Below are 12,588 nucleotides of genomic sequence, written 5' to 3' on the forward strand. Positions count from 1 at the left end.
CCGCACGTCACCCATGCTATCCCGCACCGGGTTAGCGCGGGGGCTCTGCGGATGTGCGGGACGTCCCCACCCCGATTGCCATCTCTTACATTCTACTTTGTTAGGTTAGGTTAGCAAGTTATAATTAGCAAGTCAGAAAATAAGCGAAATTTTGAAATACTTAGGTAGGTACCTATAATATTTTTAAAACAAAACTAACTTTATTTTAGAAATAAGTAGGTAGGTAGGTACTTACCTAGTTACAGATCTGTTTTAAAATTTCGTCGATTATAGGACTTGCTAATAATTATAAATAAAAAATCATTCAATGGGAACAAAAATATTGTATTTAAGTATGTTTACAAATAGGTAGACTAGATACTAACATAATAATATGTATATTATAATACCTACCTACCTACAGGCTACATACTTACCTATTTAATTGTTAGCGGCCAAAATTCCAAGGGGCTTTGAAGATTTTGGCCTACCTAGTAGTCCGCCATTTTACTTTTTTCCCAAAATACATACCACATATAATGTTTAATTAAAATCTGTATTTAATCAATATCTGGTAGGTATCAATACAAGCAAGTATTGTGTGAGACAAAATCTTCCAAAGCGTCATGTTTCCGAGATATTATTATAAGCTATCAAAGTTGTACTGGTGAAGTCATCAGTACAACAATCTAGCCACCTAAACAAGTCTGATAGTACCTATGTATTTCGGAAACGTGACACTGAAAGATATCGTCTCATACAATATTATACAGTAGGTACGCGGCAGAAAGTAATGTACATCGTCATTTAGAAGGAGATAGCAGATTTGTAGAGCGTTGTCCCTGTTATTGGGACCTACAAAACGTCATATAGGTATGAGTGACAGAGACAACGCTCTACAAAGCCAAAATGTCATTCTAAAGGCCGATATACATTACTTTCTGCCACGTATACTGTAGGTACCTGTTTGTATTGATGCCAGCTATTAATTAATGCAGGTTTTGTGCGTGGCCGCTATTTTGAAAACAATAAAAGAAAATGGCAGATAAGTAGTTAGGCCAGGCTCCATACTAAAATATTCAAACCCCTTTAATAATAATAAAATCAATCCTATCTGAATCTGTAGAGCAACGTTGTTGTTTGTCAAAAATTGTATGGTCTTTTTTTAAAAAACAATGTAGCTTAGGTAACTTATCAACTCATTAGGTACCTACCTACAAATAGATTGATTAATATTATTGAATTTCGGTCTTAAATTGGTTGTAAACATTGTGGCTAATTCCGTTGTACACAATCTCTAAACTAAACTTAAATGGCACGTCTAAATCTTTTGCTATCCCTTTCATAATGTTGCTTGCGGAAAAGGAGAGCACTAGATTTAGACCTGTTAATTTAGTTTAGTTTAGAGATTGTGTACCAGAGAATCGGCCCCAATCTCTACCACTAAAATTCATAATTTCTACCTACCTACATTGACAGGTCTAAAAGTACTTATTGCTATCCTTGTTATAATGTTCCTTGTGGAAAAAGACAAGACTATTTTTAGACCAGTGTCAAATTTTAAGCTTAGAATTACTCATTAATTCAACCTAAATGATATTGGGGCTGATTCTCTTGTACACAACCTCCAAACTAAACTAAATTAACATGTCTAAATCTAGTGCTATCCTTTCCCGCAAGAAACATTATGAAAGGGATACAATAGATTTAGATGTGCCATTTTTAGTTTAGTTTAGATATTGTGTACAACGGAATTAGCCACAATAATAACAAAACTAAATTTAACAACGCAAACATGACAAATATAGTCGATAGATGACAGACAGAATTTAATTACCTACCTACCTAATAGAATCACACACATTTAACAATACCTAATTATTGTGGTAAATTATCCATAAAATGGGTGAAATGACAACACTAATCTGCGCCTGATTTGCTTTTTTCAGTGACTAGTGACCACTCTGAAGTCTGAACACATCGATAGCGATTGAATGCGTTTGGCACGTGCACAAACCTAAAACGATCGTAAAATTACCTACAGTACGCGGCAGAAAATAATGTACATCGACCTATAGAAAGAGGGTTTTTGTAGAGCGTTGTCTCTGTCACTCATACAGCTATGTGACGTTTTGTCGGTCTTAACGATAGAGACATCAGACAATGCTCTACAAAACCGCTAGCTCTTTCTAAAGATCGATGTACATTATTTTCTGCCGCGTACTGTAACCTAATAATTTACTATTATCTACGCTTATATTATCTTAAAGTTCTTATTATGAAATCAAAATATAACATACATTGATGTTGGAAGGCCACCCCCACCCCCTCTACGTATGAATGAACGAAAATGAATTGTAATCATATTATATATAGTCGGTACAAAATGATTGATCTCGCGCCATTTTAACTCTATGGGTCAACTGTCAGGTCAAAAGTACGGTTCTTTAAAATCAACGCACAGCTCAAACTAATGGATGGATCGGGCTGAAATTTGGCATGCAGATAGCTATTATAACGTAGGCACCCGCTAAGAAAGGATTTTTGAAAATTCAACCCCTAATGGGGTGTAATAAGGGGTTTGAAGTTTGTGTAGTCCACACGGACGAAGTCACAAGCATATTTTATTCAAATCCCGATGTCCCCGTTAAACGGAAATGACAACAGGGACAACGGGATAAGTTTTTAATAATTTTATTCAAATCCCGATGTCCCCGTTAACGGGGATACGGCTAACGGGGACAATGGGACTACATGGCATAAGCTAGTAAGGACTAAAATCGTACTTTTGACATGACAATTGACACATTTTTTTATATAAAAATCGCGAGCAAACGAGCAGGCGGGATTTTAACACATTAAGTTAAATCTCTAATAAATAAATCTAAAATGGCATAATATCTAATTACCTACGTAAATATGTAATACTACCGGTAGCCGAAAATAAAAGCCTGGGGAAAAATGTCCACGCAATGTCTGTCTCTCCTACTCCAGAGTGTTTTTGTTTGTAGATAAAGCGAAAGCCAGAAGCTAGTAAAGCTCCTGAATGAAGCAACCCTACGAGGCAGAGTGGAGCGAAGTGGGGACAAGAATACATCAATAGGTAGCGAAAAGAAGGTCGATTAGATGAAGCTGAATAAAGGAACAACGAACGAGTCTTCTGGCGTTGCCCATTTAAAAAGTAGGCCAGTCAGTCAAACATCTAAATGTTTGGCTTTTTGTCCTCGGGATTTTATTTCCTAGACCCATTTACTTAACTACTACCGTAAGTCTGCAGTTGATATAACTACACTATACAGCATAGGTACGCTATGTAAAGTTAAGGTATCACTACACTAGGTATACGTAAAGCCGCGTCCACGCGAATTAAAATATTGTAAGTACCTACATATTATACTTGTCAGTTATAAGATGTTGATTGTCAAATTCGTTTTATTTGAATCCTTTGCAAAACCCTCTAACATGAAGGTATAACTGTAGCTCTATAGAACAACCTAGGGACTAGTATTGTTTTTATGTGCATTTTTCATAAGAAATGCCATGCCATGTACTCTAAAATGTTTTTCTAAATCATTAGAATTTTCAAATTGCTCCCTACAAATTCTACATTGGTTTTCTTTAACGGGTTGTTCAATAGGGGGATTTAAATCATCTCGACTTTTTAACAAAGCTGATTCATTATAGCATGGTTTTTTATCAATGTACTCTTGTACATCGGTTATACTATGTTCTAATAATAAGTGAGTTGAGAAAGATGGTTTAACAACGAAACATTTTCCACATTCTAAACACTGGTAAGCCATACTAGGATCTCTATGAGTAATCATATGAGATTCCAAATTTTTACTATTTTCACAATTATGATTGCATATTATACATACGTTTGGATCCCTCGGTATCTCCATTGACTCATCTTTTTCTACAGTAAGCGTCACTTTATTCACTTGTACTTTATTCTTCTTTGATTTATTTTTTACTATGGCTTTAGCACATTTGAAGGTTCTAATTTTAGATTTTTTTGGTAGCAATTTGTTATCCAGCTTCTTCACCAAGACTTGAATGTCCAAACATTTGTGATTTTTATGAAATTCTGCATAGTGTACTTTAATATTATTCCAGTTTTGGCTAATTTTCCTTTTACATAAGAAACAGTCTATTTGCAAATCGTCATTTGTTTTATCAGATTGTGCCATAATTTGAGTGTCAGTATTTGAAATACATTTATAGGGGCATTCATTTGGTAGTTTTATAATATTTTCATAGAGACATCTATAGGTAAAGCTTCTTAAACATTTACTGCATTTTTTTACGACACGATGATAAACATGTTTTCGACTCTTTGGTTTTTTAGTTGTTGTTGCAGCTTTAACAAAAAATTTTGATAGAAGTGTCTTCAAATTTGCTGCAGAATGTGTGTTGACGTGATGATTTAACAAATTGTACATTTGTTCGAATGCTATATTACAAGTTGTACATGGATAATATTGATTATTTAATAATTTATCTCTTAGACAGTGAGAATTTAAATGTCTCTCAATAAGGCCTTCTGCAAATAGTTTAGTTGGACATTGTGGACAATGAACATAACTCGCGAAATTACCATTTTTACAAAGAGAACATGTAGTAAGCGGTTCATTATACAACACTTCGAAACAAAACGAACATCTATACACTTTTTTAAGATGTGTTTTTAAATGTCCACTATAATCATCAGGGTGAAATAGTTCATTGCAGTCATCAATTTTGCATATCAATCTAGTAGCTGATTTCATCATTTTAAAACCTTCACAATTATGGTCAAATGGGTAAGATGCCACTTTGTTTGGCAGATGCATACCACATTCTGGACAAAAGAATGGAGGGATATTTAAATGAAGGCGTAAATGAGCTTCCAGAGCACAGACAGATGGCAATAAGAACATGCATATAGGGCATGAATGTGCCTCATTTGTATACTGCATATAATGTATGGCTCTATCTTTAAATGCTACTCCATATTTATTTATGCTTTTATTACATTCATGGCAAACAGTTTTTTTTTGTGGGATTATTTGATTTTTTGCTGGTAAAATAGATAAATTGAAATGTTCCAGTGGAAGCATTTCAATTTGTAAGTCACTAACAGTTATTGTTGCAGTTTTAAATGCATGGGATCTAATATGGGCTAACAATTTACAACGATTATAAAACACTGTCACTTTCATACAGTGCCGGCAAAAGTAAGAGATTTTGAGAGACTTGCGGTTAATGTGGTATTCATAACTGGACTCAAATAGAAACCTGAAAAATGAAAATTTTCATTATTAGATATTTGATTTGTAAACAATATTATGCTCAGTTTAGGCGAAAATTTCTAGATATAGTATTAAGCAATAGGTGCGAAGTGATGATTAAAAATAATTAAATAAATAAGTATACACATACAACAAATATTTGTATGTAAATAATAATCATTAATCTGTATTATTTATGTATTATTTATATTAATCTGTATTATTTATGTAATGTAATTTAATTTTGTTAATTAGCTTTAGGAAATGTAGGTATGATAAGTTTATGCATGCTGTGGTTGCCTATAATAAGCTTGTCATTTTGTGAATGTATTTTACATAGTTAAAATTGTTTTTGTGACTGTATTTGTGAATGACTAAGCTGTTGGTAAACCCAATAAAGAAAATAAAAATAAAAAAATATTATCTACACTCCTATCTCAATAGGCTACTTGACAATTTTTTTAAGTTGGTCTTAAATGGTTAATATTTGTCCTATTATATCAAAAAAATTAACACTATATTTTTTTGCGCCCTAAAAACCGTAAAACTTTAATTTAAAAAAATATTTTTCTTAGACAGGTGAAAACACTGTCGGCCATGTTTGGCCGATAGATTATCTGTGCTCTGACGTCATGCATTTGTAAACAACAGTATAAGTGGTTATACTGTTGTTTACAAATGCATGACGTCAGAGCACAGATAATCTATCGGCCAAACATGGCCGACAGTGTTTTCACCTGTCTAAGAAAAATATTTTTTTAAATTAAAGTTTTACGGTTTTTAGGGCGCAAAAAAATATAGTGTTAATTTTTTTGATATAATAGGACAAATATTAACCATTTAAGACCAACTTAAAAAAATTGTCAAGTAGCCTATTGTTGTGATTGGCTGAATTTGTGCGATTCTTGTTGGAACAATGCATTGTAGCCAATAGTGAGCGAGCGTCAACCAATCAAAGGTGATTGCGATTGCGGCATTGTAGCTGTCATTTTACCGCAATCCAGCAGCAGATTAGCAATAGTAGTAGCTTAGTGACATATTTTTTCACGAAGAAGGTAGTGCATATTTACTAATATGAAAAATTGCAGTGATTTCAGTATCACAGCAATTTTTCACTCTGGAAGCAGCAATGAAAATACCAAACAATCTTTTACCCTACAAAACCGAGAAGCTTATGACAAAGATTTTGTGGTTTGGATTTTAAAATATGAGTTTAGGTAAAGTAGTTAGTGTATGAAACTGCACAGAGGAAACTAGTTATTAAAGCATCGTTGATAGTTGATACCTACTATTAAAAACCTCGGCTTCGGCTCATTTTTTAAACACAATTTTTATATTGATTTTTAATTGCCAAATAGACCGTATATTCGTATCTTCCAGCTGTCATGCAATAGTTTAAAGTGCTATTATATTACAATAAAACCTTACTTGTCTCCACAATCTGTACATGGAAATATTTTGTAGCCATCAGTTGGTACAGGAATGTTGTAGTTTGGCTGTGCTTTCGTGAAAATAATATCCTTTATGGTAAGTCTATCAGTCATTATGGTAGTATCAGTGGTCATAACTGGATTTTATCTGGAAAGAGAAAATTTAACTTTAATTTTATGACATGAAAAAACATATACCTAATATCTTTAGCAAAATTATGATTGTCCTTAAATAGTCAATTTTTTGTCCTTTATGAGCCTAATAGATGAAATACATACGAGTAGTTATCTTACAACTGAAATAAATAGGTAATAAATATATAAATATAACCTATAATCAATCTATCTGTAATATATAGGTAGAGTGAAAAGTTACTTGTTACAACGTTGTTATCTGCCAAAATATACCATACAACCACAAAGTCGTTTGATAAAAAAAAATTACAGCCACTAGTGAAGTTAATCCATTTAAAAATTGAACCTTATTAGTTTGTATTAAGAACTAAATTTTTAAAGCGAATGAAAACATGTGGCCTGATATATAAAAAAGAATTCTGCTATAACTTATTGACGTTTAACTAGCTAACTGACTGTTTTTTGAATGGGCTACGTCAGAAGACTAGCTCCGTTGCCCCTTCATTCAGCCCACCTTCTCGACCTTCGCTTCTCTACGGAAGTCGCCGGGCCGCCACCTCCTCCTTCGCTCCACTCGGCATCGTTCAGGCCCTCCTTCACGAGCTTCTGGCTTTACAAAAACACAACTGTGTGAAGTCCGGGTGATTGAATTTCGTTCTGCACTTGACACTTCCATTAAAAATTGGACCTTAATAGTTTGCAGCATTAAATGATTTTAAAAGCTAATAAAAAACTTGTTCCAAAATATTTGTTAAGTATCAGCAAACAATTTGTGCTCAACTTAGCTTGTGGTCCACTTCCTACAATTTTTACAAATAGCAACGTTGCTAAATAACTTATTCATATATATTACAGATAGATTGTTTATTGATTTCGGTCATTAAAAGATATACATATACATATATACCTAATTCAGATTTCTATATTATTATATTATAGATAAGTTTTTTTTCCTAGCGATAACCGCTATACCTATTAAGTACCAATAAAACACATTCTGAACTGCCACGATAGTGTTTGGTAGTGCATGACGTTATTCCTCCGACTATTCTGAAGAAAATAGCTATTTAAAAAAATTACAGTTTATAAGTTTGACATAAGATTTTGTACACTTTTATTACCTGTCATCTCACAAAGCCACCATGATCCAAACTACATAGTCGCTGATCGTGCCTCCATGTGTTGGGACAATACGCAGAGATACTTTCAGCTTTTATAAAATAATGAAGGTCTGGCATGGGCTGGATCTGTCTCTGTATGCATTTGCATGTGTAAACCTTCTTACTACTGCGACATGCCAATTTTAAGTAAGTAGACTAGTTAGTACATTTTGATGTGATTTTTCTTTTTTTTTAACTTTTTATTACTTAGTTGGATTTGTTCGTATGTTGCCATTCCGTCGAATTTGTTAACTGATTTTACCGCTTGCTACATCAAATTGTAAGAGAGTAGAAATGTTGCAGAAGTTTGGTTTGTATGACAAAAGATTATTATGGTTACAATGAATATCTCTAATGATCGTGGTGGGAGGTGGGCCTTGAAACTTTCTGGTGATATAATAATAATATGGTAAGACAGAATTTGGACAAGGTACTAATTTGCTTTGTTTTCATACTTAATTACTTTTCGAAAAACACAATGACAAGAGTCTGATTATTTAATTAATAGAAGGTGGATACTGGATCTCCCTAGTGGCATATGGCAGATTTTTTTTGGACATAAGTAGGTAAGTATATTTATTAAAAAGCTTCTTTGAAAGTTTCTTTACATTCAACTTAATATTCAAAATTATGTCAAGACATAGTCAGGGCCTGTGACTATGCTAAGATACTATGCTAAAATGGCAATATATTTCCGTCCGATAATGACGCAGCGACTTGAGTGAACATACAATTACCTACTTAGGTACTGAATCAGAATTTACTTACCACAATCCATATAAATACGAGATCGCGTCAACTTCGATTAGGTAAGATCAATAGCTTTCAGGTATTTTTTGCTAAAACCATAAAAATAATTTAGTATAACTCCACCACTCCCTCCCATCCCTGATTGATATTGACAGCTCGGACAGAAAGTGTCGCCGTACGAAAAAGTATTAGTGTTACCACTATTTGACGGTAATTTCAACCAGAATGACGTCTTTTTGTTTTACAGAAGAAATGAGTAATGAGTAGAATTGATACATAACATTGGTAATTTCAAGATATTATTGGTGATTTCATCCAGAATGAAGTATTTTTTTACAGTAGAAATGGGTAACATTGGTCATAAAAGCGGTTACTTTTAGGATGCCATTTAAAAAGTTTTCTATAAATACGGTACTTAGGTGTTTTGTGTAATTAAGTAGGTAGGTGTTCCTCAGGAACACCTACCTACTTCATAGCTCCACAAAATATGCCGTGTATTTTATTCAAACCTTTTAATATTTGTTATAGTTAATGGCATCCACGAATTAGCAGAATAAATACATGTAGAAGTTTGTAGCCTTATTGTGTCTCTTACAGCAATCATGCACTCATTCGATCTGAATCCGTGAAAATACGGATATAAAAATATATTTTCCTGCTACACATGTTAAAAATCCCTGCTACCAATGTTACCCATTCTATTGTAGTCTGTAACGAACTGTTGACGATAAAAAATAACGTGTATTCGCTATTTGTCGCTATGACGTCCACAGACGAATCTGATGACGTCTTCTAAAAGTTGCCAGATGTGGCCCTCGTACAAAAAGTTGAAAGTCGCTACAAGTGGCTGATAAAAACAAATAGGTACAAAATAAATGACTATTTTTTCATTTTAAAAAAATAATCATATTTTTTCATAAAATCAAACTTTGATTTCATTTTTACTGTCTAGTATAAATATAATAAAAGGAACTGACGACACAAGTCAGTCTCATTCTTGGAGATACAAGTTATCTATAAGACCGTGATCTCCATTTCATGAGTAAAATATTTTTCAACAAAGTCACTATTCAAAAGTCACTCGCGTCTTTGAAATGTCGTCAAATCTAGCGACCAAAGAAGTTGGAAGTACTACTACCTAGCGATTAAGTAGCTAAATTGGCAACACCGAATGAACCGTCTGATTCACAACGGATTAGTCTGTGATTCACAATGGTACTGCCGGCAAGAAAATATATTGTACATACATCCACCACTGCCACAGATTTTCTGAGACATCGACCTTTAGAATGAGATTTCGGCTTTGTAGAGCGTTGTCTCTGTCATTTTGTCTTCAGTATGTATCGTCATTCGTTGACCGACAAAAGTCGGTCTCAACGACAGAGACAACTCTATGAAACCGCTCTCTTTCTAAAGGTTGATGTAAGTACAATATTTCCTGCTGGGTACCTGTACCACCACTACCACCAACTTTTCTATATCGATGTACCTACTTATCAGAAGTTATAATGAAGTAGGTACCTTATGTACCTATTCTACAGAGCAGAGACAGCAAGAGCAGCACCTTTCAGATATACCTACTAGTAGGCTAGGTACTTTTTCTAACAAAATCCTCGAGAAAATCAGATAAAGTTACAAGCATCTACAGACGAAGTTGTAAATAAAGCAGAATGTTATACTTTTGTATTTTTATAATAAAAAAATATGGCACATAGTACAAAGTAGAAAATTACATTATATTTGGTAAAAACATTGGTGGCTTATACTAAAATGGAAAAATTACATTATCTTAAATATAAATATCTGCCTATATTGAATTGGCATTAGTGTTACTATTATCTTCTTTATGAAAAAAATCCAAAAGTTGCTTTTCATACTTATCTCTCTTAAAATAGTATATTATGTCTGGTATTTCCATAAATTTTTTCTCATCAGTGAGAGTTTGATAAATGATTTTGTTCTCAAGCATATCTTCATCAGTAGGATATAATGCTAAATATGTGGCAACAGCTTTTGCAGCATCGTCAATTCTGTCTAAATGATAATAGGAAATTTGTATATAATTCAGTATGTCAGCCAATATTTCCACCCCAGACTTATAAAGGGGTTTCAAGTCATCTTGACATTTCTGTCTGCATGTTAAAACGGAGGCAATATTGTTTGAAACTGTTATAGCAAATTCAGGTGACCACTCCTGCTCCGGTTGACGGTCACATTCAGCACGGCAAGAGTTTTCCCAAGAAAGAAAATGGGTCAGAGCCTCTTCCATATTGTTCACTGTTTCACCCCATTTCTTCTGATTATAGGCCTGTTTGCCAAGTTTGTAAAGAACTTCATAATCATCACGTTCCAGGTCAACTACTTCTGTTGCATCCACTTCAGGCTGCTGAACATAATAATCAACATTTTTTTTCATGTCTTCATCATCAGGATGTGCCATTAAATATGTGTAAGTGGCTGAAGCAGCTTTAGGTAAATCGTTCATCTGGAAGTAACATATATGAAGATATGCATAGGGTTTTTTTGACTGCATATAGTCTAAAACTGTGTCAGAAACATTATTATATATATGGACATCTTCAAATCCTTGTCGCTGGCAATGTGTTAAACATTGTCTTGCATTAATGAAAAATTCAAATATTTTCAGATCTTCAATGTTTTCAACTTCAGTCTTCGGAATTTCAGACTTACATTTCATCCTACAATTAATAAGTACAGCTTTGTGCACTGTGTATAGATGTAAACTTTCTTCAAACTGCACAATACATTCAGACCACCGCTCTTTGGAATAAGCGTCGACACCTTTTTGATACACTATGTCTAGTGAAGAGAATTTAAGAGTTTGGCATAGAATTAATGTGCCTAAAAGTATTACTAATTTAAATATAAACTGGGAACACATTATTTCGTTTAAAGTGATTCATAAATCACAACAATTCCTGTTTAAAATATTTCAATTTTCAATGTAACTACTCCACATCACACATGTGCTCAATCCATCAATGACTAGACAATCACAGAGTAACCACTAACCAGTAACCTAATAAAAATAATCAAGGATCAAACTCAACAAGTCAACAATAACCCGCGTCTAACCTGCGTCGCAGTTCAACGGTTCAGGGTTCAGCGTCCCGCGCTGAGCAAAAGTTAGTAAGGCGGGGTGTAAACATTCAGGTTCCTATTTCTTCGGTTTTCTAATCAGTTCATCTGGTCGTCATCAGCACGTCAGAAGGTAACTATTAAAATAAAATTAGATCAAAATAATAATAATTATTATTATCTCTTGGTCCTTATATAGGTAGGTACTTGTAATAAAACTGTATTGAACTGTTTCTGATAAAGTACCTATCTAAGTAGGTAGGTAGGTACGTTTTAAAAATTCTAATTGGAGGAAATATAATAATCAGTCATCATCATCATGATCAACCCATCACCGGCTCACTACAGAGCACGGGTCTCCTCTCAGAGTGAGAAGGGTTTGGCCATAGTCTACCACGCTGGCCATGTCCATTTTTGTCTATCTGTTTGTGCCCGCACAAAATACGGTGAAAATACGGTGGATATAAATGAAACGGCGTTCCTACCTATTACGTTAGTAGGTACTATTATAATATCTTCTGTTTCTATACGTAGTTAGGTAGGTACCTACTTACATAAAATTTATACTCTTGTCGAGAAAAACGACAGGGTTCGTTCGGGATATGGAATGATTTTTTGTTGATACCTACCTACTCCATTACTAAGTCAAAATTAATATAATATCGGTAACTATATTACTACTTATTTATAATGTATATTCTATCCGTCAAAATAATATTTTAACTGATTTAAACGTTGTGGCCAGCTAAAATGCATAATTGA

At 33.8% G+C, this 12,588-nt stretch overlaps 2 protein-coding genes and 1 long non-coding RNA gene across 5 annotated transcripts in view; 1 reads left to right on the forward strand and 2 right to left on the reverse strand.

Moving 5' to 3' along the window:
- The window catches only part of LOC138403483 (uncharacterized), a 15,670-nt gene extending 12,295 nt beyond the window's left edge, over positions 1-3,375 (forward strand). The window contains exon 4 of one of the 2 annotated variants that reach the window (XR_011237741.1): positions 2,991-3,375. This is a non-coding gene — a long non-coding RNA (uncharacterized lncRNA). The remainder of the gene's footprint in view (positions 1-2,990) is intronic. The other variant, XR_011237742.1, reaches the window with a different exon arrangement.
- LOC117992738 (zinc finger protein 532-like) lies at positions 308-8,880 on the reverse strand. Of its 2 annotated transcripts, XM_069503938.1 has the most exons (4): positions 8,746-8,880; positions 6,681-6,830; positions 3,861-5,259; positions 308-1,996 (listed from the first exon to the last, which is right to left on the reverse strand). In XM_069503938.1, exons 2-4 carry the CDS (start codon positions 6,815-6,817, stop codon positions 1,925-1,927), a joined length of 1,608 nt encoding a protein of 535 aa, XP_069360039.1. In that variant the 5' UTR covers positions 6,818-6,830; positions 8,746-8,880; the 3' UTR covers positions 308-1,924. The 2 variants fall into 2 exon arrangements, with proteins under 2 accessions (XP_069360039.1, XP_034836345.1); XM_034980454.2 differs by having other exon boundaries at positions 308-5,259.
- A 1,501-nt stretch (positions 8,881-10,381) lies between these two features.
- On the reverse strand, positions 10,382-11,556 carry LOC117992795 (cartilage-associated protein-like). The gene is made up of 2 exons (XM_069504045.1): positions 11,419-11,556; positions 10,382-11,212 (listed from the first exon to the last, which is right to left on the reverse strand). The coding sequence occupies exon 2, from the start codon at positions 11,210-11,212 to the stop codon at positions 10,535-10,537; it is 678 nt and encodes a 225-aa protein (XP_069360146.1). The 5' UTR covers positions 11,419-11,556; the 3' UTR covers positions 10,382-10,534.
- Between the last annotated feature and the right edge of the window lie 1,032 nt (positions 11,557-12,588).

This window comes from Maniola hyperantus, chromosome 2 (assembly GCF_902806685.2).
Source record: "Maniola hyperantus chromosome 2, iAphHyp1.2, whole genome shotgun sequence".
NCBI classification, from domain to species: Eukaryota; Metazoa; Arthropoda; class Insecta; order Lepidoptera; family Nymphalidae; genus Maniola; species Maniola hyperantus.